General features: G+C 59.5%; 2 protein-coding genes across 4 annotated transcripts; both read right to left on the bottom strand.

Annotated features, from left to right (window-relative positions):
- Positions 1-2,372: 2,372 nt before the first annotated feature.
- Positions 2,373-6,496, bottom strand: LOC123833153 (lymphocyte antigen 6H-like). Of its 3 annotated transcripts, none has more exons than XM_045861262.1 (4): positions 6,309-6,496; positions 3,650-3,733; positions 3,285-3,407; positions 2,373-3,010 (listed from the first exon to the last, which is right to left on the bottom strand). In XM_045861262.1, exons 2-4 carry the CDS (start codon positions 3,699-3,701, stop codon positions 2,733-2,735), a joined length of 453 nt encoding a protein of 150 aa, XP_045717218.1. In that variant the 5' UTR covers positions 3,702-3,733; positions 6,309-6,496; the 3' UTR covers positions 2,373-2,732. The 3 variants fall into 3 exon arrangements, with proteins under 3 accessions (XP_045717218.1, XP_045717217.1, XP_045717219.1); XM_045861261.1 differs by lacking the exon at positions 6,309-6,496 and adding an exon at positions 3,828-4,042; XM_045861263.1 differs by lacking the exon at positions 6,309-6,496 and adding an exon at positions 3,809-4,037.
- Positions 6,497-17,413: 10,917 nt separating this feature from the next.
- On the bottom strand, positions 17,414-18,950 carry LOC123833143 (lymphocyte antigen 6H-like). The gene is made up of 4 exons (XM_045861244.1): positions 18,868-18,950; positions 18,690-18,773; positions 18,324-18,446; positions 17,414-18,049 (listed from the first exon to the last, which is right to left on the bottom strand). The coding sequence occupies exons 2-4, from the start codon at positions 18,739-18,741 to the stop codon at positions 17,772-17,774; spliced, it is 453 nt and encodes a 150-aa protein (XP_045717200.1). The 5' UTR covers positions 18,742-18,773; positions 18,868-18,950; the 3' UTR covers positions 17,414-17,771.
- Positions 18,951-25,908: the final 6,958 nt, after the last annotated feature.

Here is a 25,908-nt window from a genome sequence, read left to right as displayed (position 1 = left end):
CAGTGGCGCTGCCAGGGCCCCGCCCTGGAGGCTGGTGGAGTTCTGCGGGGGCCCCAGGGTGCTGCAGGTGGCCCCCTGGTGGCTGCCCATCATGGGGACCTCCTGGGCCCTGGCCTGGGAGGCCCTCAGCTGCTTTAGTGCCAACTCAATAACACAGTGGGCGAGTGGAGAGGTTTTCTGGGTTGGCAGGAGATCTTCTTTTTTCCTTCCCTTCCTTTTAGACAGAGGGGAAGGGACCGGGAAAGGAACAGAGAGAAACATCCTGTGTGGTTGACCCTCTGGCACCCGGTACTGGGGACCTGGCCCACCACCCAGGCGTGTGCCCTGACTGGGAGTCCAACAGGCAACACCTTGATGCACAGGACGGTGCTCACTCCACCGAGCCACACCGGCCAGGGTGCAGGTTGGGGCCTCAGTTATATTTCTCCCCAGAGCAGTTTGCCTCTGGGTGTGACGCCCTCACAGAGGTCATGGTCAAGGACATGGACACAGCTCTCACTGCAGCCCCTGGGGTCCCGGACCTGGGAGCACCCTGTTCCCTCCCCGTCGTGGCAGGGTCCCCTGCTGTGTCACAGTGGAGTCCCTGCGGCACTCTCCCTTCCCCAGTGTGTGGAGGTCCTCAGTGACCGAGGTCTGGTCACAGGGGGGGACAGCAGGGTTTTCAGCAGCCACCCCCGACCTCCCCTGGCCGCCCCTGCACTCTCAGAAGTGCTGGGCAACCCCTCAGGAAGGGGAGGGCCCTGGGGGAGGGAGCTGGGGGTGGGCAGGACCCCATGACTGGGGGTTGGAATCTGCTTTCTTTTCCAGTAATTGTTCTCCCTTCCTGGAAGACTTCTGTCCTCATCCTTGGGGCCTCTCCCTGTGGACAGGCGGGGAAGGGGGGGCTCCCTGCCCCAGGTGCCCTTGCTCCAGGGGGACTGCAGTCACCCCACCCCACTCACCCCAGCCCCATGTCCTGTTCCCTGCGGAATCACAGGTGCCCCCCCCCCCCGCCACGTCTCGAGCTGCTGCCGACAGGACCCACCCAGGGAGGGACCCAGGGTGTGGGTCTGGGAAGAGGATCCTGGGGAACTCCAGGGTGGGGCCCACAGGGTGCCAGCCCTGGCTGTTCCCTTGGTGCCATGTCCCCAACCCCGCACACCCACAGCACCCACACACTGCCCATCCCCCACTCGGCACACACCTCACAGAGAGTGGGCACGCCACACACACCACACACCACACACATGCGTCCACCCCCACACCTGCACGGCTCTACCCCAGACCCCCTGTGCGCCTCCCTCCAGGTGGGACCTGCAGCGGGGCCATGGGGGGAGGGTGTCACCTTCCCATTGCAGGGAAAAGGGAGCAGGGTGCGGGGCTGAGGGACTCCTGCCTCCCCCCTCCCCGCTGTGGGGCAGGGCCAGCAGGACAGACACTGAATGCAGGACAGAGGAGGAAGGCCTGTGCCCACAGGCTCCCCAAGTGCCTGAGGGCCCTGCCCGGGTGTGTGCTGTGGGGGACCCTCAGGTGAGGTTTGTGTGGGGACAAAGCCCCGGCAGGAAGGAGGGGGTTCCCTCCGGGATGCTGGAGCTTCCAGATCTCCTGGCCCCAGAGGTGCCGTCCCACGGGGCACATCCCCGCCCCCGGCCCTGCACCTCTTCACAGCTGCCCCAAAGCCTGGGGGGAGGAGCGGTCCCCAGTGTTAGGGGTGGGGCTAGGTCTCCCTTTTAGCTCAGGTGGGAGAGGTCCCTGGTCCACACTTGCTCCTCCGAGGAAGCCTGAGCTGGGACTTGGGGTCACATCCCAGCTTCCAACCGAGGGGTGAGGGCCGCACCCCAGGGTGGGAGCTGGTCCCCTGTCCAAGCCTCAGTTTCCCAACCTGACGGTCTCCGTGGGGGCCCTAGACCCGCACCCAGGACGTCCTCAGCCCCAGGGTGTCAGGGAGTGGAGGGAGACTTCTCCCCTGGGAAAACGTGGTGGGGGGGGCCCTGGGGAGAGGTGAAGCGCTGCCACCCCGCCCGTGGTGGGGGCAAGGGCTCGCGGGTGCAGGTGCGCAGAGGGGAAGACGGAGCAACGACGACCCGGGGGAGGAACGGACCTCTCGGCCTGTGGAGGGTGTCCCATCCCAGCCCTCCAGGCCCAGGGGCCCAGGACAGCAGCCACCCCCAGGGCCAGGGGCTGCAGGGCAGGGAGCCGGCCTGGAGGCGGTGCTGCAGGGAAGGTGTGGGGGCCTCCCCTCGGGCTGCAGAGAGGGCGCCCCCGGGCACGGCCCCTCCTAGCCCGCCAGGCCCTCGGGGTTGTTCCCTGAGATGGGGCGGGAGCCAGCCTCCCGTGGAAGTGGGTGTGGGGCCCCCACGGCCCCGGCGGCATGAGTGGCACACGCACAGCAGGCCGGTGCTGCCAAGTTTATTATCTGTTTGCGGGGGGCACACTGGGGAACTGCAGGAGGGGCTGTGGGGCGACTCTCCCAGGGGCCCCTGCCCAGCAGGTGGCCCCTGCCTCTTGGGGCAGAGGTGAACGGACGGTGCTGGCAAAGCAGACAGGCTTGTGGGCACAGCCGGGTCCGTGCAGGGGGCGGCCGCCCTTTCTCCGGGCCCCTGCACTGGGAGGAGGGCAGCTCAGCCCTTTGGCCGAGGACTCCCAGGTCTGAGTGGGCCAGTGTGGGTGGGACAGCCAGCTTGCCGTGGGGCCCCCGTGGGTGCTGCGTGGACACGGCTGCCCTCACCCTTTTCTGTGCCCAAGGCAGGTCCTCACAGCAGGGACCAGAGCATGGCTGGCCCCAGACTGAGCAGGAGCCCCCCAGCGAGGGCCCAGAGGCTGCGCCCTGCCCGGGACACCCCGTTACAGAGGTCCTTCTCACAGCAAGACATGTCCTGCACTTCAGACTTGGGGAGCAGTGGACCCAGGGGCTGTAATGTGTTGTGCCCTGCACCTGGCTGTGGGCCTGACACACGTAGTGCCTCAGTCTCTTTGGAAACCGCCTCACAGGAAGGGGCACAACCCCCAGTCTTCATGCTGACCTTCCGTCCTGCAGGAGGGAAAAAAGTGCCTGCTGTGGGAGCTTCTAGTCCCTCTGTCCCTGTGAGGGTGGCCATGGTCACCAGCTTCCCTTGGTCGTCCCTCCATGAGCTGGGAGCCCCCTCCCCTCCCCAGGAGGCCTCTGCAGGCTGCTCAGTGCAGAGGGCAGGGAGGCAGGGACAGGCAGCAGCCCCAGGTGACACGGACCTGGCCCCTGACACACCCACACCCCTTCCATGAGGCCCCCTGAACCCAGCCCCACGCTCTGGGCACAGGGAACTCACCATCTGGCCAGGTGGTGATCACGTCGCCCTTAAAGCAGACGTTCTGTCCCTGTCCACAGGTCATAACCAGGCACTGTGCGGCCGTCTGGGCCCCAGCACAGAGGTAGCACTGTAGGCTCAGGGCTGGGGAGGGGTGGGGACACAGGCCAGGCTCAGAGGACAGGAAGGCTGGCTTTAGACCCCCGCCGACCACAACCACCACCCGAACTGGAACCCGTGCTCTGGACAGCCGCCTCCAGGCCCCTGCCCAGGACCTGGGGAGCCCACCCTCTGGGTTGGGAGCACAGACCCCTCAGGGCCCAGGAATTGGGGAGTGAGGACCCACCCCGACTCCCAGGACAGGTCCGGCCAGCACTGGCACTCACCGCGGTCTGAGCACAGCAGCACCGCCAGCAGGACCAGATGGAGGCCTCTCATGCTTCCTGGATGCTGTGCCACGAGAGGGGTGCCTGCGGGGGGTCCCAGGTTCAGGTTCAGGCCTCCCCTCCCCAGCCCTGGCCCTGCCTGGCTGACCCCTGGCTCACCTTCCCTGCCTCCTCCCACCTGCACTGGCCGAGTGCTCACTGCTGGCCTCAGCCTCCTTCAGCGTCGCAGCATGTGCTCCCACCTCCCTGCTGGCGCTCATATATCCACCACCCACTTCCGGCCTCCGCCTGCCCCCCTCAAGCCTTTGGGCCCCACCCATGGAAATCTTAGTTAGGTGTGTTTATTTCTGAAGTTCAGGAGCCCCAGGGGCCTGGCAACTGGCTACACCACAAGCTCCCCGCTGCAGCTTAACCCCTGGAGGTAATCCTACACCAAAGCCAGTGTCAGCCAGCCCAGTCCAGGGCGGGGGTGGGGGGGGGTGGGGGGGGGGTGGGGGGGTGGAGCCGGCCAGGGTGGAGTTGGGGCAGGGGTGACTGATGGGTGCTTGTGGGATTCTCAGGAGGAAGTGGGTGTTCCTCCAGCCTGTCTCGGTGGCCCGGGTCTGCCTCCTGTGGGCCTTGTGGTGACCCACCTCCCTTCCCTTGTCCCGGCCCCAGTCCCTGTCCCCAGGTCTGTCCGGGGTCCTCCCTGGGCTCCCCAGGACGGGCCTCCACAGAAAGCACAGAGGCAGAAAACATCTCACACGCTAACACGTGTTTGTCCGTGGGTTTCACTGCCCCCGGGAACCATGCACATCACGGAATCCATCCTCCGTGGGTCTCGAGCACGTGTGGGTGGAAACCAGGGTTTTCAGTCTCACACGCCCAGCCCCCATCAGGGCGGGTGGTCCGACCCCGGTGAGTGGGGCAGCAGCGGGGGGCCGGGTGCGGACGGCCACCGGGGGGAGCGCACCAGGTGTCCAGCACCCGGGTGAGAGCACCCGTGAGGCACGACCCCGGCTGCAGCCCCGGCCCTTGCAGACCCCCGTGGCCTCAGCTGGGCCCCAGCGGCAGGCCCGGAGAAGCAGCACGGTCGGGCGGAGGGGGGCATGGCTGCCTGGGGCCAAACCCTCGCCAGCCTAATGACAACACCAATCAGTCAGCACCAAGCAGCAGCAGTAATACCACACACGAGAATGGGGGGTGACCCACCCCAGGCCCAGAGTCTCAGTCTGTGGGCCCGGGGACAGGGCTGGGCAGGGGAGCCGACACAGACCTACAAGGCAGAGGCCCCACAGCCAGGCAGCACCCGGGCAGAGGGGCCCGGGGCCAGTGGGCCGACCTCCGGGGGCGGGGCCGTCAGGACTCCAGCACCGTGTGGGGTCGCTCCCTGGGGCTGGAGCTCAGCCGTCTCGGGGGAGGTCTGGGGCCTGCCTCAGTAGTGCCTGGGAGGGGGTGGGCTCCTCCCTCTGGGTCTCCTCACAGGTTCCCTCCACCCCTGGCTGCAAGTGGGAAACCTCCCCAGGAGCCCATGGGCAGGTGGCCCTGCTCTGCAGACCTGGCTGTTGGGGTCCCACGTGCACAGGTCCAGAGTGCGTCTCCTTGCCAGATGTGACCCACTCCCCAGTCCTTCCTCCGCTTTGTTCTCCCGCAAGTGTGGGACCACCTGCTGTGCAGGTCCCCCCTCCTTGCCCCCTCCCCTGTGCACCCGCCGCCCCTCCCCGCCTCTCCCCCCAGTCTGTGGACTGGGTCTGCTTCCACTCCTCGGGTGTCGGACTTCCAACAGTGCGGGTTTCTGGCAGTCCTGGTTGTTTCTGTTTTCCAATTGGTTGTCGTCCTTGTTTTGGTTGTGCGAGGACATGAAAGGTTTCTGCCTAGGCCTCCACCTGGGCTGCGAGTCCAGGGGGCAGCACTCTCTAGATTGACCGGTTTATTTCATAATTTCCAGAAACAGTTCTCTCTCCCCTGGCAAGGACACACACATTTTTATTCTTGGTGACCGCTACACTTTCTGTAGTGTGCTGGTAAGGGAGCCGCTCAGGACGCGCTGCCCTCCACAGCTTTGGGGCTGGAGCAGGGGCAGGGAGTCAGCAGGCTGGCCCAGCGGACCCCTGAAGTTCAGAATGTCCCCTTTCCCCTTCCCCTTTGGTTCCTGGGTTTCACTGCATGAGAGGGAACTGGGGTCCTTTCTCCCCTTAAACCACCTTTTCCATCCCTTCCCAGTAGGATCCTTAGGCTGTAACAACAGGGAGAGTTTGCACAGGAAAAATCTCATCGTGTTTACTAGAACGTGACCTTCAGCAAAACAGTTCAATGTGGAGACCCGCCATTCCTTTCAAAACAGACACAGAAACACAACTTAAGGCAAAGACAAAGTTCAAAGAGACGAACAGTCTCAAACTCAGTCCTCTTCAAGGAGGGACTGGAACATCAGCCTTAGATTCTGTAATTTTTCACTTTTACTTATATTTTAGAGAGAGGGGAAAGGAGGGGGAAGGAGAGAGACATGGATGTGGGAGAGGTACACCCACACACTGCCTCTCACTCTCCTGGAGTGGGGGCCGGGCCCACCACCCAGGCATGTGTTTTGGCTGGGAATCGAACCCGTGACCTCTGAGCTGGCAGGCCAGCACTCAGTCCACTGAGGCAGAGCTGCCAGGGGAAAGCCTTAGAATCTTACCTCACACCAACTAGTACCGCCAACGACCCTGACGAAGTCCAAATGGCACGGCCCAAGTGGCAGAGACAGAAGATTCCCGGTGGATTCGAAACAGCAAAGAGCAGATCAAGTCTCTGAAAGGTGAGAAAACCGCCAAAGAATAACTGAAACCCAGACACACAGAGGAGAGCTCCTGAAACGAAACTGACTTCCTCAGGGGAGAAAGGGAAAGTGAAACTGGGTGTCCTGGCTGGTGAGTCAGTGGGTTGAGCAACAGACTGCCTCAGTGGTGCCTGGGAGGGGGTGGGCTTCTCCCTCAGGGTCTCCTACAGGTGCCCTGTCCCCCAGTCAGGGGTCATGCCAGGGTCATGTGCCGTGTGCCAGGTCGGGGGGGGGGGGGGGCGTGGGCAAGGCCCCTGATGGAGGTTCTGTGTCACATGGATGTTTATCTCCTTCTCTGTCTGCCCTCCCCCCCCCCCCCCAAGAGTCCCCTGCACATGTCTCTGAGCAAGAAGATCCCAAATAAAAAGCACGACCTTTAAGCTTGGAGTCCGTCCCCATCCACTGCCCAGACTGGAGCCCATCGACTCCCCGGAGACCCGTTTCCTGCACCAACAAAGGGTTTCCAGGAGGCTCATGCCTCAGCAGGAGAGCAGGGAGAGCCCCCAGATGAAGAACTGGGCAATTCCCGAGACCCCTGCAGTGGGGCGGAGGCAGGAGACAGCACAGGGTTCACCCTGAGACTGCCCTGCTGTGCAGACCAGCATCCAGCATCCTGGGGCCAGGAAAGCCTTCCAGCACCGAGGGGGAGGGAACAGTGAACCCAGGGAGGGAGTGAGGGAGACCTGTCCCTCCCTCTGACTCCGCCTTCCAGAGCCTGGTGCCCTGGGGCTGACAGGTGCTCCAGCCTCACCCGAAACACGAGCTCAGCCTGGGGGAGGGAGCCTGGAATCTCTGGGCATCGTCCCCCTTATCTGGGGAGGAAACCTTTGAAAGTGCTCTGTCCCCAGGCCTGGAGGGCAGGACAGGGCCCATCGTGCCCAGAGGAAGAGGCCCATGAAGCAGTTGTGGTTACCTGCCCACCTCTGCTCACTGTCTGCTCTGCGAGGGAGTCCCTCGTGCCTAAAGACAGAGCCCAGAAGCAACTCCGGGTAGCTGCCCCAACTCTGATTAACTGCCTCCTGTCACAGGCCTGTTTTACAACAAGGTGAACACACAGAGTCTGGACAAGATGAGGATCCGGGCTGACAGACCCCCCACCTGCACATAAGCTTGATCATCACATCCCCCCTGGCTCAGGGAAAGCTGGCACCCTGTCTACCTGCCACCCAACATGAACCCCTTTAACTCCCACCCCACCCTGTCTACACATCCTCAGGGCAAAGGGCTCGCAGCTTTGGGCCCCTTGGCTCTCTGGCCTCTGGCCCCCTGGGGGCTGAGCACGCTGGCCTTCAGCGGCCCTTCCTTGTGCCACCCTGCTTTGCCCTGAATGTGTGCCCCTCACTGCCCCCACCTCAGTGAGGCTGGTTCTGCTCCCTGGGAACAGATCAGGAATTATCCCCGATTGCTTGTTAACAGACGTGCTGATGTGCCCTTCTTTACGTGTGTCGGCAAGGCCCTCAGGGCCTTCCTGGGAGTGCACACGGTTCCGACTGGAGTCGCCACAAAGCAGAACCCGAAGCAGATCCAGAGGCCCGCCACCATGAGAGCCGGTTCTCCAGAGGAAGGTGCTGATGTGAAGGAAGTGGTTTAGTTGCAGGTGCTGGCCACCTGGAAGACGGGGGACTGACATCTCAGAGGTCATCCCCACCTCTCATGGGGGCAGCAGTTTTATAAGGAGGACGCGGGGAACAGAAGGAAGAGATGGAGGGAGGGGTTGAAAGCTTCTCCACAGGCAGGTGAGCACAGTGCATTCTGAGAAGGCCTGTAATGATCTGGAGTGTGTCACCCCGGCCTCCATGGGGGAAGGTTAGCAAATCTCCTGGAGCCGAAGTGCTTCAAGATCAGAGCTGATGCCTTTTGAGCCATTAGTTCCTCAGATTGTTATGCAAACAGGCCGTGCATGTACAAGCTGCATAGTGGTGAGAGCCGGCACTCACAGCTACAATGTCAGAAGAATGGTGGGGCGGGTTACAACTTCCCAGCATGACAACCTTCACTGTTTCAAACCCCCACTGTCAATTCTCCTTCCTTTTCTGTGAAAGTTAGATGTTGTAGCCCAAATATTTCCAAAAGTTAGGAGAATGAACATTGAATCTCATTCTTAAGGGAAAAACAAAGTTTTACAGTCAAGTCACAAAATTCGAGTCTCATGTCCATATCTGTGTGTCTCGGACCTCGGCTGAGGGGGTCCATGGCATTGTAGCTGATACAAAAGAATTTCACAGGGACTGCCGAGTCCTGTGGAGAAAAAGGGTGGGCGGCTTTTCTCTCAAGAGGAGCCCCAAGCCTCAGCCCTTGCTTTGATGAGCTTTTATTCTTTCTGGGCACATTGCAGGAAGGACCTCATTTACTGTGCACTGGCTCACTTTAGGTGGTTCCCTTTTACACAAAACAAAGGAGAGGATGCTGCTAATCACATCACAGAAAGGGGATATTTGCAAATGAAAAGGCAAAAGTGGTTCAACAGGTTACACTGGTTCTTGGAAGGTTTAGCTTGGGTTTTAGGGAGTTGCTTTGCAGTAAATGTTTGGTGCCTCAATTCAGGGTGAGGGAGTTTTAGCAAAAGCAAGTCTCATAGCAGTCTAGGTACAGTGCAGGCCTGATTTTCCATGGGAGAACCTATCCATGGGTGTGGGTCTGGTGCATCTCCCAGTGGGAGCTGGGCCCACACCAGGCAGAACAGTCTCCTATAACTGTGCACCATAGATTTTGTTTAAACACAGTTTTTCTACTAAATCACCCTCACTTTCACCAAAGAGACAAATGAAGACCACCTCATTTTCTACAGGAAATCCACTTTCAATTGGCCTGATTATTTACATGAGCACAACAGGAACAGCAAGTGGTCATGTGGGCTTCATTAAGTCTACTTTGCAGCAATGTTACCAGGAATTTTCAGACTGAACTTGAGTTAGCCCCACTGGGCAGAGAAGCCAAGCCACTCAGTTGCCACCAGACTTTGCCTGCAGTACCTGCTGTTATGGGTCAGTTCCTGAAGTTCTCCAGGTCCCCAAAGTGTCTTGAGGGTCTTCCCTGCCACCTCCCAGGAAAGCAGCCTTTGCCCCTTACCTGAAAGGCTGCCATGAACCATGTGAATCAGCACGGTACCAGGCTGTGTCTCCAAGGGGCTTTTATCACCTCCAGTCTTTCATCTTTAAAGGATTTTGTTGACATCCCGAGTCTGAGAGAGACATGACATTCCAGTCAAAGTCTTGCTGAACAAGTCCACAATTAGAAATGAAGAAAATTAGATTCCTATTGAATACATGAGAGAACCTACTGACATGAAAACAAGACTACTCTCTCATGATCAGTTTCCAAATTCTGGAGGGATCCAGCAGAAAGAGAAATGTAACTGCTTAAACATTGTTACAATTTACCAGATGACTGGATGAAAACCAGTGCAAAACTCAGCAATATTTTGAACAAAGCCACAACAGTAATTATCCCCAGTTCATTCAGTCCCACTATTGATTCCTGTTTACCCTGATTATTTGCCAGTATCTCTATAAATTCAGTCCTTCTCCAGAGCCCCCGAAACACTGACTTATTTCAAGGAAATAATCTGAAAATTTATTCTCAGAAAGCCATATTTTAGAATAAGGGAAAGTCCTTTCCACAGACTGTTCTGAAGATGTAACATTTTTTTCAAATGCATCGGAGTGAAACAATGACTGTGGGTAAATGACAAAGAAATACTGAAAATGACACACTTATAGACCTGAATACATTGAAATCGAGAAAGGAATTTGCTTTTTCTTTTTTTCTTTCTTTCTTTAAAAGATTTTATTTATTTATTTTTAGAGGGGGAAGGGAAGGAGAAACAGAGAGAGAAAGAGAGACATCAATGTGCAGTTGCTAGGGGCAGGGCCTGCAACCCAGGCATGTGCCCTGACTGGGAATTCAACCTCTGATGCTTTGGTTCCATCCCACCCTCAATCCACTGTGCTATGCCAGCCATGGCAAGGAATTTGCTTTTTCTGTAACAACATTTCAAAACAACAATCAGAATGACAAAGAAAAGTATATCAGAGCAGGAAACAATTAATTTGTTCCCACTGGGCAATTGTGCCTGTGGTTTCTGTTGACCAATTACAGTTGGTTTTGGAAAATCAAAGGGACCTTTTGGCTTTTTCACTTGTACACCATAATTGACCCCTTTTATTACAAATAGCATGTATTGTTTCCCAAGTTAATGAGAATTTTCCACTTTTGGTGACAAAGAAAAGAAATTGGCATTCTTTAGATTGACAAGTGTATTTCATAACTCACAGACACATTCTTTTCTGGTCTGGAGGCCAGGACCAGCAAGGTTGGGGCAGCTGAGCCTGTGGTCAGGGCCCCTCCCCTCCTTGAGTCCACGGTGGTGCCCTCCTCCCCTCAGAGCCCCCCCCCCCATGGGTCTGTGAGTCTGGTCACGTGCCTGTGCCCAGGGACTCAGCCCTCACACTCACAGCACGGGACCTGTTGGGGGCTGTCACACCTCAGCTTTTCCCTCAGCCCTCCTGGGTGTTGGCTGTGCCACAGAGAGAGTGACAGGGTGGTGAGGGGAGGGGACAGAAGGGGAGGGGGTGGGCTGAGGCAGGCAGGTGGGGTGTCAGGATGGGCCTGGGTGAGAAGACTGACCCTCTGGCCATCCCGTGAGCCCGTCTCGGAGCACATTAGGTGCCTTGTGAGGGCCCTGCCTAGGCAAGTGTGTGTGAGTGAGTGTGTGTGTGAGTGTGACTTCAGAGGTCGGGGTCCAGGTCAGCTCCCAGTGTGGTCTTCTGTGACCCTGAATGACAGAAACTGGGGACAGTGGGCCTGGGAGAGCTTCGGAGGTGTTTTTCCTGGAGCCTGAAGTCATGGCTCTGTGGGGGCCACAGGGTGTCCCCAGGGAGGAGGGGCTGGGCAGTGGGAGGGCCACAGACACCACCCAACCCACCCTGGGTCTCTGAGGCCAGCCTCTGGGAGGTGGTCCCTCCTCTCCTCCAGCCCCGCCCCAGGGAAGCTCTGCACTCACCACCTGCTTTGGCTGTGAGAAGGAACTGCCCCTTTTCTGCTGTCCCTGCACAGGGAATGCTTTTTGCTTTTCCTGCCCCACTTTGTCCCATAGCCCCGAGGCCTGTGGGTGGTTGTGTCCCTGCTCTTGTCTAACTGTCCCCGAACATGCACACTTCCTAGGAGCAGGTGTCCCCCAGCCTGCAAATGGCCCAGCCCTCCCTTGTCCCAACCCCCGTGCCTTCAGCCCCACCAAGGCTCTGCCTGGTGTCAGCACCTACTGCCCTCCACAAGTGGCCAGCTCCTGGGTCCCTATGCTGTCCAGGTTGGTCCAGGAGGCCCTGGAATGACCCCTTGGCCCCTAAACTTCTCTCCCTTGCCTGTGTCTCTTGGTTGGGCAGGGACCTTGGACCTGCTGCTGGTGTGAGCTCTGGCTGGGGGGGGGGGGTGGTGGTCATGGGGGCAGCTCAGAGAGCAGGGGAGCAGTGTGAGGAGCTGGTGAGGTCGTGCCCACTGTGTGACCTTGAACTCCCTGCCTAACCTGCCTGGGCCCAGTTCTCCCTCTGAAAGCCTCAGCACCCTCCTCTCAGGCTGGCCCCGCCTCCCTCACTCAGACACTGTCCCAAGTGCTGCTGGGAGCCCCCAGCCCCTGCCCCACACACAGGGTCCTCAGGCCCCTCCTGGAACCCACATTCACCCCGGGGCGCCCAGTCCAGGAACAGGGAGTCCCCTTCCAGCCCCCCGGGCCCCTGCCCTCCCCTCTCTGCTGGGTGCCCCCCTGGGGAGGCCCCCCTCCTCCTCCTGCCATGGAGCCCTGGGCATCTCCCCAGCTTCAAACCCTACCTGGTGGGTACTTGTTGATCAGTAAATACCTGGGCGACTGCATCTGAGTGGGGATACGCCTGGCGAGAGGGTCGGTGCTGTGGGGACCCCGAGCCACAGCCCCAGTGTGCAGGGGCTCGGCCTTGGGGGGACGGTGCCCCGGCTCCTTCACTACCTGTGCGCACAGGCCAGGCCTCCCCGCTGCTGCCTGTGGCCGGCGGGTGGAGGGGGCCTGGGATGCTCAGCCAGGGGAGGACGGCTCGGAACCCCGCACCCCCGGGACGGCTCTCTGGGGGGAGCGGACCACAGGCTCCCATCCGCCCGGGTCTCCAGACAGCACAGACCCCTTTCCCTCGATGAGGGGTTGACCTGGTAGGACGTGAGGGGACTGGAGCGCGGAGACCTCCCTTGTGCGTTTCTCCTGGTTAAGAGCGATCTGGGAATGGCAGGTGGCGACCCGGAGGCCTGCTCTGGGGGGTAACAGTTGGGGACACAGGGCGGGGCTCCCTGAAATAGCGTCCCTTGGGGGATGGGAGGTGTCGGGTGATGCTTGGGAGACACCCAGCTCCTACTCACAGCCCCGCATCCCCGCGTCTTGGCAGGCAGTGGTCTTGCCGATCCCACCCGTCCCCAGGGTCTCAGCTCTCCCCTTGCTTTCCCTGGCCCTGGAGGCCTCGCCGTGAACCCTCCCAGCTCCCTCCTGAGGGCGGGGCCTGTGCCTTTGTCCTTGGTGCTAGTCCCCTTCCCGCGGCCTTCGCGCGCCCTCTGGAGGCCAAGGTGCGAGTAGCACCCTGCTGCAGGCTGAGTGGCCCTGGCCGGTCCACCGGGAGGCAGAGGCGGTAGGCAGTGGGCGGAGGCTGCTCCCAAAGTCCCGGACACTCAGTCCATCCTCTCCCCCGGGCCCGGCTGACAGTAAAGGACGGTCCGAGGTGCAGGGAACATACTGGCGGGGAGACCCACGGAGATAAAGGGGGGCCCTGAAGAGGGTAGAGCCCTCTGGCTGCAAAGCAGGGCCCAGCCCCTGCAGGAAGGGAGGGCAGAAGCCAGGGGTGGGGCGGGGTGAACTTGGGGCTTCAGAGCAGCGGCCAGTGGCGTGGCCAGGGGACCCGGGGAGCTGGGCAGGCATCCTTCCGCTCAGCACTGGCGGGAAGGGGCGGGGCGGGAGGGGGAGGTGTTGTAAATCTCCCTGCAGGGGAAGGGATGATGGAAGTTTTACAAGGGCTTTGAGGTAACAATGTTTAATGTCCCGCCTGCCTCGTGCCCTTAAGTGTCTGGCAACGCTGACGAGTTCCCCTGAGACCCCCACACCCGATCCTGCCTCCGTCTGGGCCTCTGGACCCAGTTCTGCCTGAAAGGTGGGTGGGGCTCAGGCTGTGGGTGGGGCCGGGCTGGGTCAGAGGAAAAACCCTGTAAGAAATGAATTTTTTTAGTATGAACAACATATGTAAATTGTTACTCGGTATTTTTCTGTTTTAGTTTTTGAACACGGCATTTCTTTATTTTTAGGAAAACGGGAAGGGGGAGAGAGAGAGGGAGAGAAACCTGAGCGTGTGGTTGCCTCTTGGGTGCCCTCTACTGGGGACCCAGCACACAGCTAAGGCCTGTGCCCTGACTGGGAATCGAACCAGCAACTCTTTGGTTGGTAGGCCAGCGCCCAGTTCACTGAGTCACACCAGCCAGGGCTGTTACTCCGTATTTTTCTACCCTACCCCGGCCACCTCATCCCCACTCTCTCCTGTATTTAAGAAGACGAATCGGAAGCCACTGAGCCGATCTCACCGTCCACGGTCCTGAAAGCAACACAGGAGCCCCCAGTCCAGGACTTTAATCCCCGGACTGACTTCTTAGGGCTGCCTGCCGCGACTGGAAGGGCTTCCACTGCAGGAACAGCCTCAAGTGGCAGGCGGGAGTTGCATGCTGAATGCCCGAGTGGTCTGGGCCATGGAGGGAGGATCTGACCTCCCCCCACCCGGGCCCTCTCCCCTGTGTGGACTGGGGGGTGGCCCCATGGGTTTCCACAGCCTGATGTGGGGTCTCCGACAGACACCCACCCCTAGGACCCTCCTGTGTTCTCCAAGCTGCCCCTGAGCTGAGGGGATGTGTCACACGAGTGGGCCTGCACACGCGGGCACAGGAGCGTGAGGGGCAACCAGGAGGCAGGCCGCCCCCAGGTGCCTGTCAGGCTCTCCCCCTCCCTCAGGAGCCCCTGCATCCATCGGGGAACCACCTGCGGCCCTGACCACCCTCAGGCCCAGGTGGGGCCACACCAGGGCCCAGCTGCACACTGATAGAGGCTGGTCAAACTCCGGGTGTCCGGGAGCTGTGGGGTGTCTCAGGCAAAGAGCCAGCGTGGGGCAGGGGTGGGGGAGGTCTTCTGGATGGACATGCAGGCCGGGCACTGAAGATGGGGCAAGGCAGAGGGGACAGAGACAGGCCAGGTGAGCTGGGCCAGGAGTCCTGGGTGGGGAGCACACCTTTGCTGAGGGAGTGAGTGGGTGTGAGAGAGACTGAGTGACTGAGTGAGAGAGAGTGAGTGAGTGAGAGAGAGTGAGAGTGACTGAGTGACTGAGTGAGTGACTGAGAGACAGTGATTGAGTGAGTGACTGAGGGAGAGAGAGTGAGTGAAGGACTGCATGATGAATGAATGAATGAGTGAGTGAGTGCAGGGAGGAACATCCCTCCCCCCTCCCTCCCCCCACCCTCCTCCCTTCAGAAAGGCTGTCACTGTGAGGTTCCTCTCTGACCCTGTGGGACACATTTCAGCCTTTTCTACAGGTGGGTTCCCTAGGCACTGCTTGTGTCCAGTGGCGCTGCCAGGCCCCGCCCTGGAGGCTGGTGGAGTTCTGCCAGGGGCCCCAGGGTGCTGCAGGTGGCCCCCTGGTTGCTGCCCATCATGGGGACCTCCTGGGCCCTGGCCTGGGAGGCCCTCACCTGCTTTAGTGCCGACTCAATAACACAGTGGGCGAGTGGAGAGGTTTTCTGGGTTGCAGATCTTTTATTCTTTCCTTCTTTTTAGACAGAGGGGAAGGGACCGGGAAAGGATGAGAGAGAAACATCCTGTGTGGTTGACCCTCTGGCACCCGGTACTGGGGACCTGGCCCACCACCCAGGTGTGTGCCCTGACTGGGAGCCCAACAGGCAACACCTTGACCCACAGGACGGTGCTCACTCCACCGAGCCACACCAGCCAGGGTGCAGGTTTGGGCCTCAGTTATATTTCTCCCCACAGCAGTTTGCCTCTGGGTGTGACGCCCTCACAGAGGTCATGGTCACGGACACGGACACAGCTCTCATGCAGCCCCTGGGGTCCCAGACCTTGGAGCACCCTGTTCCCTCCCCACGGTGGCTGGGCCCCCTGCTGTGTGACAGTGGAGTTCCTGTGGCCCTCTCCCTTCCCCAGTGTGTGGAGGTCCTCGGTGACCGAGGTCTGGTCACAGGGGGGGACAGCAGGGTTTTCAGCAGCCACCCCCGCCCTCCCCTGGCCGCCCCTGCACTCTCAGAAGTGCTGGGCAACCCACTCAGGAAGGGGAGGGGACCTGCGGGAGGGAGCTGGGGGTGGGCAGGACCCCATGACTGGGGGGTGGAATCTATTTTCTTTTCCAGTAGTTGTTCTCCCTTCCTGGAAGACTTCTGTCCTCATCCTTGGGGCCTCTCCCTGTGGACAGGCGGGGAAGGGGGGGCTCCCTGCCCCAGGTGACCTTGATCCAGGGGGGCTGCAGTCACCCCACCCCACTCACCCCAGCCCCATCCCTGTGGCCTGCGGAGTAACACGTGCCGCCCCCACCCCCCCACGTCTCGAGCTGCTGCCGACAGGACCCACCCAAGTAGGGACCCAGGGTGCCGGTCTGGGTAGAGGATCCTGGTGGCCTCCAGGGTGGGGCCCACAGGGTGCCAGCCCTCGTGCTCCCTTGGTGCCGTGTCCCCGCCCCACACACGCACAGCACCCACACACTGCCCACCCCCCACATGGCACACACCTCACCCAGAGTGGGCACGCCACGCACACCACACACCACACACGTGCGTCCACCCCCACACCTGCACGGCTCTACCCCAGACCCCCTGTGCGCCTCCCTCCAGGTGGGACCTGCAGCGGGGCCATGGGGGGAGGGGGCCACCTTCCCATTGCAGGGAAAAGGGAGCGGGGTGCGGGGCTGAGGGACTCCTGCCCCCTCCCCCCCGCTGTGCGGCAGGGCCAGCAGGACAGACACTGAATGCAGGACAGAGGAGAAAGGCCTGTGCCCACAGCTCCTGCAGTGCCCGAGGGCCCTGCCCGGGTGTGTGCTGTGGGGGACCCTCAGGTGAGGTTTGTGTGGGGACAAAGCCCCGGCAGGAAGGAGGGGGTTCCCTCCGGGATGCTGGAGCTTCCAGATCTCCTGGCCCCAGAGGTGCCGTCCCACGGGGCACGTCCCCGCCCCAGGCCCTGCACCTCTTCACAGCTCCCCCAAAGCCTGGGGGGGCAGCGGTCCCCAGAGTTAGGGGTGGGGCTGAGTCTCCCTTTCAGCTCAGGTGGGAGGGGCCCCTGGTCTGCACTTGCTCCTCTGAGGAAGCCAGAGCTGGTACTTGGGGTCACATCCCAGCTGCCAACCGACGGGTGAGGGCCATACCCCAGGGTGGGAGCTGGTCCCCTGTCCACGCCTCAGTTTCCCACCCTGACGGTCTCCGAGGGAGCCCTGCACCCGCACCCAGGACGTCCTCAGCCCCAGGGTGTCAGGGAGTGGAGGGAGACTTCTCCCCCGGGAAGACGTGGGGGGGGGCCCTGGGGAGAGGTGAAGCGCTGCCACCCGGCCCGTGGTGGGGGCAAGGGCTCCCGGGTGCAGGTGAGCTGAGGGGAAGACGGAGCAACGACGACCTGGGGGAGGAACGGACCTCACGGCCTGTGGAGGGTGTCCCATCCCAGCCCTCCGGGCCCAGGGCCCAGGACAGCCGCCACCCCCAGGGCCAGGGGCTGCAAGGCAGGGAGCCGGCCTGGAGGGGGTGCTGCAGGGAAGGTGTGGGGGCCTCCCCATGGGCTGCAGAGAGGGCACCCCCGGGCACGGCCCCTCCTAGCCCGCCAGGCCCTCGGGGTTGTTCCCTGGGATGGGGCGGGAGCCCAGCCTCCCGTGGAAGTGGGTGTGGGGCCCCCACGGCCCCGGCGGCATGAGTGGCACACGCACAGCAGGCCGGTGCTGCCCAGTTTATTATCTGTTTGCGGGGGGCACACTGGGGAACTGCAGGAGGGGCTGTGGGGCGGCTCTCCCAGGGGCCCCGCTCAGCAGGTGGTCCCTGCCTCGTGGGGCAGAGGTGAACGGACGGTGCTGGCAAAGCAGACAGGCTTTTGGGCACAGCCGGGTCCGTGCAGGGGGCGGCCGCCCTTTCTCTGGGCCCCTGCCCTGGGAGGAGGGCAGCTCAGCCCTTTGGCCGAGGACTCCCAGGTCTGAGCAGGCCAGTGTGGGTGGGACAGCCAGCTTGCCGTGGGGCCCCCGTGGGTGCTGCGTGGACACGGCTGCCCTCACCCTTTTCTGTGCCCAAGGCGGGTCCTCACAGCAGGGTCCAGAGCAGGGCTGGCCCCAGACTGAGCAGGAGCCCCCCAGCGAGGGCCCAGAGGCTGCGCCCGGCCCGGGACACTCCGTTACAGAGGTCCTTCTCACAGCAAGACACACCCTGCACTTCAGTCTTGGGGAGCAGCGAACCCAGGTGCGGGAATGCGTTGTCCAGTGGACTTGAATCTCGGCCTGAGCTGTTTACTTCCTCAGCGTTTTTGTAAACCGCCTCACAGGAAGGGGCACAACCCCCTTTCAGCACGGTGACCTTCCGTCCTGCAGGAGGGAAAAAGTGCCTGCTGTGGGAGCTTCTAGTCCCTTGTCTCTGTTTGGGGTGGCCGTGGTCACTAGCTCCCCTTGGTCGTCCCTCCATGAGCTGGGAGCCCCCTCCCCTCTCCCCGGAGGCCTCTGCAGGCTGCTCAATGCAGAGGGTGGGGAGGCAGGGACAGGCAGCAGCCCCAGGTGACACAGACCTGGCCCCTGACACACCCACACCCCATCCAGGAGGCCCCCTGAACCCAGCCCCACGCTCTGGGCCCAGGGAACTCACCATCTGGCCACGTGGTGATCTCCTTGCCCTTGAAGCAGACGTTCTGTCCCTCTGTACAGTTCATAACATGGCACTGCGTGGCCGTCTTGACCCCAGGACAGTGGTAGCACTGTAGGCTCAGGGCTGGGGCGGGGTGGGGACACAGGCCAGGCTCAGAGGACAGGAAGGCTGGCTTTAGACCCCCGCCGAACACAACCACTACCCGAACTGGAACCCGTGCTCTGGGCAGCCACCTCCAGGCCCTTGCCCAGGACCTGGGGAGCCCACCCTCTGGGTCTGGGAGCACAGACCCCTCAGGGCCCAGGAATTGGGGAGTGAGGACCCATCCCCACTCCCAGGACAGGTCCGGCCAGCCCTGGCACTCACCGCGGTCTGAGCACAGCAGCACCGCCAGCAGGACCAGATGGAGGCCTCTCATGCTTCCTGGATTCTGTGACACGAGGGGGGTGCCTGCGGGGAGTCCCAAGTTCAGGTTCGGGCGTCCCCTCCCCAGCCCTGGCCCTGCCTGGCTGACCCCCTGCTCACCTCCCCCGCCTCCTCCCACCTGCACCGGCCGAGTGCTCACTGCTGGCCTCAGCCTCCTTCAGCGCCGCAGCATGTGCTCCCACCCCTGCTGGCCCTGATATATCCACCACCCACTTCCGGCCTCCGCCTTCCCCCCTCAAGCCTTTGGGCCCCACCCATGGAAATCTTAGTTAGATGTGTTTATTTCTGAAGTCCAAGAGCCCCAGGGGCCTGACAACAGGCTACACCACAAGCTCCCCCCTGCCTTTTCCTGCAGATTAACCCCTGGAGGTAACTCCTACACCAAAGCCAGTGTCAGCCAGTCGAGTCCAGGGCGGGGGGGTGGAGCCGGCCAGGGTGGAGTTGGGGTAGGGGTGACTGATGGGTGCTTGTGGGATTCTCAGGAGGAAGTGGGTGTTCCTCCAGCCTGTCTCGGTGGCCCGGGTCTGCCTCCTGTGGGCCTTGTGGTGACCCACCTTCCTTCCCTTGTCCCGGCCCCAGTCCCTGTCCCCAGGTCTGTCCAGGGTCCTCCCTGGGCTCCCCAGGAGGGGCCTCCACAGAAAGCACAGAGGCAGAAAACATCTCACACGCTAACACGTGTTTGTCGGTGGGTGTCACTGCCCCCGGAACGCCATGCACATCACGGAATCCATCCTCCGTGGGTCTCGAGCATGTGTGGGTGGAAACCAGGGTTTTCAGTCTCACACGCCCAGCCCCCATCAGGGCGGGTGGTCCGACCCCGGTGAGTGGGGCAGCAGCGGGAGGCCAGGTGCGGACGGCCACCGGGCGGAGCACACCGGGTGTCCAGCACCCGGGTGAGAGCACCCGTGAGGCACGACCCAGGCTGCAGCCCCGGCCCTTGCAGACCCCCGCAGGCTCAGCAGGGCCCCAGCTGCAGGCCCAGAGAAGCAGCACGGTCGGGCGGAGGGGGGCATGGCGGCCTGGGGCCAAACCCTCCCCAGCCTAATGACAACACCAATCAGTCAGCACCAAGCAGCAGCAGTAACACCACACACGAGAATGGGGGTGACCCACCCCAGGCCCAGAGTCTCAGTCTATGGGCCTGGGGACAGGGCTGGGCAGGGGAGCCGACACAGACCTACAAGGCAGAGGCCCCAGAGCCAGGCAGCACCCGGGCAGAGGGGCCCTGGGGCCAGTGGGCCGATCTCCGGGGGCGGGGCCGTCAGGACACCAGCACCGTGTGGGGCCGGTCCCTGGGGCTGGAGCTCAGCCATCTCGGGGGAGATCTGGAGCCTGCCTCAGGGGTGTCTGGGAGGGGGTGGACTCCTCCCTCTGGGTCTCCTCACAGGTGTCCTCCACCCCTGGCTGCAAGTGGGGAACCTGCCCAGTAGCCCAGGGGCAGGTGGCCCTGCTCTGCAGACCCGGCTGTTGGGGTCCCACGTGCACAGGTCCAGAGTGCGTCTCCTTGCCAGCTGTGACCCACTCCCCAGTCGTTCCTCTGCTTTGTTCTCCCGCAAGTGTGGGACCACCTGCTGTGCAGGCCCCCCCCCGCCTCGCCCACTCCCCTGTGCACCCGCTGCCCCTCCCCACCTCTCCCCCCAGTCTGTGGACTGGGTCTGCTTCCACTCCTCGGCTGTCGGACTTCCAACAGTGCGGGTTTCTGGCAGTCCTGGTTGTTTCTGTTTTCCAATTGGTTGTGGTCCTTGTTTTGGTTGTGCGGGGACGTGAAGGGTTTCTGTCTACGCGTCCACCTGGGCTGGGAGTCCAGTGGGCAGAACTCTCTAGATTGACCGGTTTATTTCATAATTTGCAGAAACAGTTCTCTCTCCCCTGGCAAGGACACACACATTTTTATTCTTGGTGATCGCTGCACTTTCTGTAGTGTGCTGATAAGGGAGCGGCTCAGGACCCCCAGCCCTCCACAGCTTCGGGCTGGAGTAGGGGCAGGGAGTCAGCAGGCTGGCCCAGCGGACCCCTGAAGTTCAGAATGTCCCCTTTCCCCTTCCCCTTTGGTTCCTGGGTTTCACTGCGTGAGAGGGGACTGGGGTCCTTTCTCCCCTTAAACCACCATTTCCATCCTTTCTCAGTGGAATCCTTAGGCTGTGACAACAGGGAGAGTTTGCACAGGGAAGATCTCATCCTCCGTAGTAGACCCTGATCTTCCAGAAAACTGTTCCATGTTGAGACCCGCCATTCCTTTCAAAACAGACACAGAAACACAATTTAAGGCAAAGACAAAGTTCAAAGAGACAAGCAGCCTAAAACTCAGTCCTCTTCAAGGAGGGACTGGAACACCGGCCTTAGATTCTTTAAGTTTTCACTTTTATGTTTTTTTTTAGAGAGAGGGGAAAGGACGGGGAAGGAGAGAGACATGGATGTGGGAGAGGTACACCCACACGCTGCCTCTCGCTCTCCTGGAGTGGGGGCCGGGCCCACCACCCAGGCATGTGTCCTGGCTGGGAATCGAACCTGTGACCTCTGAGCTGGCAGGCCAGCCCTCAGTCCACTGAGGCAGAGCTGCCAGGGGAAAGCCTTAGAATCTTTGCTCACACTGCCAGGTACCGCCAGCAACCCTGACGAGGTACAAATGGCACAGCCCAAGTGGCAGAGACAGAAGATTCCCTGTGGATTTGAACAGGAAAGAGCAGATCAAGTCTCTGAAAGGTGAGAAAACCGCAAAAAAACGACTGAAACCCAGACGGGCAGAGGAGAGGTTCTGACAGGAAACTGACTTCCTCTGGGGAGAAAGGGAAAATGAAACTGGGTGTCCTGGCTGGTGAGTCAGTGGGCTGAGCAACAGACTGCCTCAGTGGTGCCTGGGAGGGGGTGGGCTTCTCCCTCAGGGTTTCCTCACAGGTGCCCTGTCCCCCAGTCAGGGCACATGCCTGGGTCATGTGCCGTATGCCAGGTCGGGGGGGTGGGGGGCGTGGGCAAGGCCCCTGAGGGAGGTTCTGTCTCACAGGGTGTTTCTCTCCCTCTCTGTCTGCCCCCCCCCCAAGAGTCCCCTGCACATGTCTCTGAGCAAGAAGATTCCAAATAAAAAGCACAACCTTTAAGCTTGGAGTCCTTCCCCATCCACTCCCCAGACTGGAGCCCATCGACTCCCCGGAGACCCGTTTCCTTCACCAACAAAGGGTTTCCAGGAGGCTCATGCCTCAGTGGAAGAGCAGGGAGAGCCCCCAGATGAAGAACTGGGCAATTCCCGAGACCCCTGCAGGGGGGGGCGGAGGCAGGAGACAGCACAGGGCGAACCCTGACACTGCCCTGCTGTGCTGACCAGCATCCAGAGTCCTGGTGGCCAGGAAAGCCGTCCAGGACTGAGGGGGAGCGAACAGTGAACCCAGGGAGGGAGCGGGGGAGACCTGTCCCTCCCTCTGACTCCGCCGTCCAGAGCCTGGTCCCCTCGGGCTGACAGGTGCTCCAGCCTCACCAGAAACACGAGCTCAGCTTGGGGGAGGGAGCCTGGAAACTCTGGGCATCGTCCCCCTTATCTGGGGAGGAAACCTTTGAAAGTGCTCTGTCCCCAGGCCTGGAGGGCAGGACAGGGCCCATCGTGCCCAGAGGAAGAGGCCCATGAAGCAGGTGTGGTTACCTGCCCACCTCTGCTCACTGTCTGCTCTGGGAGGGAGTCCCTCGTGCCTAAAGACAGAGCCCAGAAGCAACTCCGGGTAGCTGCCCCAACTCTGATTAACTGCCTCCTGTCACAGGCCTGTTTTACAACAAGGTGAACACACAGAGTCTGGACAAGATGAGGATCCAGGCTGACAGACCCCTCACCTGCACATAAGCTTGATCATCACATCCCCCCTGGCTCAGGGAAAGCTGGCACCCTGTCTACCTTCCACCCAACATGAACCCCTTTAACTCCCACCCCACCCACTCCATACATCCTCAGGACAAAGGGCTCGCAGCTTTGGGCCCCTTGGCTCTCTGGCCTCTGGCCCCCCGGGGGCTGAGCCCGCTGGCATTCAGCGGCCCTTCCTTGTGCCACCCTGCTTTGCCCTGAATGTGTGCCCCTGAGTACCCCCCACCTCAGTGAGGCCGGTTCTCCTCCCTGGGAACAGATCAGGAATTATCCCCGATTGCTCGTTAACAGACGTGCTGATGTGTCCTTCTTTACGTGTGTCGGCAAGGCCCTCGTGGCCTTCCTGGGAGTGCACACGGTCCCGACTGGAGTCGCCACAAGCTGCAGCCTGAAGCAGATCCAGAGGCCCGCCACCGCAAGACCTGGTTCTCAAGAGGAAGGTGCTGATGTGAAGGAAGTGGTTTAGTTGCAGGTGCTGGCCACCTGGAAGACGGGGGACTCACATCTCAGAGGTCATCCCCACCTCTCATGGAGGCAGCAGTTTTATAAGGAGGACGCGGGGAACAGAAGGAAGAGATGGAGGGAGGGGTTGAAAGCTTCTCCACAGGCAGGTGAGCACAGTGCATTCTGAGAAGGCCTGTAATTATCTGGAGTGTGTCGCCCCGGCCTCCATGGGGGAAGGTTAGCAAATCTCCTGGAGCCGAAGTGCTTCAAGATCAGAGTTGATGGCTTCTGAGCCATTGGTTTCTCAGATTGTTATGCAAACAGGCCGTGCATGTACAAGCTGCACAGTGGTGAGAGCCGGCACACACAGCTACAATGTCAGAAGAATGGTGGGGCGGGTTACAACTTCCCAGCATGACAACCTTCACTGTTTCAAACCCCCACTGTCGATTCTCCTTCCTTTTCTGTGAAAGTTAGATGTTGTAGCCCAAATATTTCCTAAAGTTAGGAGAATGAACACTGAATCTCATTCTTAAGGGAAAAACAATGTTTTACAGTCAAGTCACAAGATTCGAGTCTCATGTCCATATCTGTGTGTCTCGGACCTCGGCTGAGGGGGTCCATGGCATTGTAGTGAGACAAAAGAATTTCACAGGGACTGCCGAGTCCTGTGGAGAAAAAGGGTGGGCGGCTTTTCTCCCAAGAGGAGCCCAAAGCCTCAGCCCTTGCTTTGATGAGCTTTTATTCTTTCTGGGCACATTGCAGGAAGGACCTCATTTACTATGCACTGGCTCACTCTAGGTGGTTCCCTTTTACACAAAACAAAGGAGAGGATGCTGCTAATCACATCACAGAAAGGGTATATTTGCAAATGAAAAGGCAAAAGTGGTTGAACAGGTTACACTGGTTCTTGGAAGGTTTAGCTTGGGTTTTAGGAAGTTACTTTGCAGTAAATGTTTGGTGCCTCAATTCAGGGTGAGAGAGTTTTAGCAAAAGCAAGTCTCATAGCAGTCTAGGTACAGTGCAGGCCTGATTTTCCATGGGAGAACCTATCCATGGGTGTGGGTCTGGTGCATCTCCCAGTGGGAGCTGGGCCCATGCCAGGCAGTACAGTCTCCTATAACTGTGCACCATAGATTTTGTTTAAACACAGTTTTTCTACTAAATCACTCTCACTTTCATCAAAGAGCCAAATGAAGACCAACTCACTTACCGCGGAAAGTCTAGTTTCAATTGACCTGATTATTTTCGTGAGCACAACAGGAACAGCAAGTGGTCATGTGGGCTTCATTAAGTCTACTTTGTAGCAATGTTACCAGGAATTTTCAGACTGAACTTGAGTTAGGCCCACAGGGCAGAGAAGCCAAGCCACTCCATTGCCACCAGACTTTGCCTGCAGTGCCTGCTGTTATGGGTCAGTTCCTGAAGTTCTCCAGGTCCCCAAAGTGTCTTGAGGGTCTTCCCTGCCACCTCCCAGGAAAGCAGCCTTTGCTCCTTACCTGAAAGGCTGCCATGAACCATATGAATCAGCACGATACCAGGCTGTGTCTCCAAGGGGCTTTTATCACCTCCAGTCTTTCATCTTTAAAGGATTTTGTTGACATCCTGAGTCTGAGAGAGACATGACATTCCAGTCAAAGTCTTGCTGAACCAGTCCACAATTGGAATTGAAGAAAATCAGATTCCTATCCAATTAATGGGAAAATCTACAGCCTTGAAAATAATACTATTCTCTCAGGATCAGTTTCCAAATTCTGGAGGGATCCAGCAGGGAGAGAAATGTAACTGCTTCAACATTGCTACAATTTACCAGATGACTGGATGAAAACCAGTGCAAAACTCAGCAATACGTTGAACAAAGCCACAACAACAGTAATTATCCCCAGGTCATTCAGTCCCACTATCGATTCCTGTTTACCCTGATTATTTGCCAGTATCTCTATGAATTCAGGCCTTCTCCAGAGCCCCACAAACACTGACTTCTTTCAAGGAAATAATCTGAAAATTTATTCTCAGAAAGCCATATTTTAGAATAAGGCAGAGTACTTTCCACAGATCTTTCTGAAGATGTAATATTTTTTTCAAATGCATCAGAGTGAAACAATGACTGTGTCTAAATGACAAAGAAATACTGAAAATGACACACTTATAGACCTGAATTCATTGAAATTGAGAAAGGAATTTGCTTTTTCTTTTTTTCTTTCTTTTTTAAAAAGATTTTATTAATTTATTTTTAGAGAGGGAAGGGAAGGAGAAACAGAGAGAAAGAGAAACATCAATGTGCAGCGGCTGGGGGCCGGGGCCTGCAACCCAGGCATGTTCCCTGACTGGGAATTCAACCTCTGATGCTTTGGTTCCATCCCACGCTCAATCCACTGCATTAGGCCAGCCATGGCAAGGAATTTGCTTTTTCTGTAACAACATTTCAAAACAACAATCAGAATGACAAAGAAAAGTATATCAGAGCAGGAAACAATTAATTTGTTCTCACTGTGCAATTGTGCCTATGGTTTCTGTTGGCCAATTACAGTTGGTTTTGGAAAATCAAAGGGAGATTTTGGCTTTTTCAGTTGTACACCATAATTGACCCTTTTTATTATAAATAGCATGTATTGTTTCCCAAGTTAATGAGAATTTTCCACTTTTGGTGACAAAGAAAAGAAATTAGCATTCTTTATATTGACAAGTGTATTTCATAACTCACAGACACATTCTTTTCTGGTCTGGAGGCCGAGACCAGCAAGGTCCGGGCAGCTGAACCTGTGGTCAGGGCCCACCCCTCCTTGAGTCCACCGTGGTGCCCTCCTCCCCTCAGAGCCCCCCCCCCATGGGTCTGTGAGTCCAGGTCACGTGCCTGTGCCAAGGGACTCA

Source organism: Phyllostomus hastatus, unplaced genomic scaffold (genome assembly GCF_019186645.2).
Source record: "Phyllostomus hastatus isolate PE091 unplaced genomic scaffold, TTU_PhHast_1.1 phas_scaffold_21, whole genome shotgun sequence".
Taxonomy (NCBI): domain Eukaryota; kingdom Metazoa; phylum Chordata; class Mammalia; order Chiroptera; family Phyllostomidae; genus Phyllostomus; species Phyllostomus hastatus.
The sequence above is the reverse complement of the archived record's forward strand: the minus strand, read 5'-3'. Positions and strand labels throughout refer to the sequence as shown.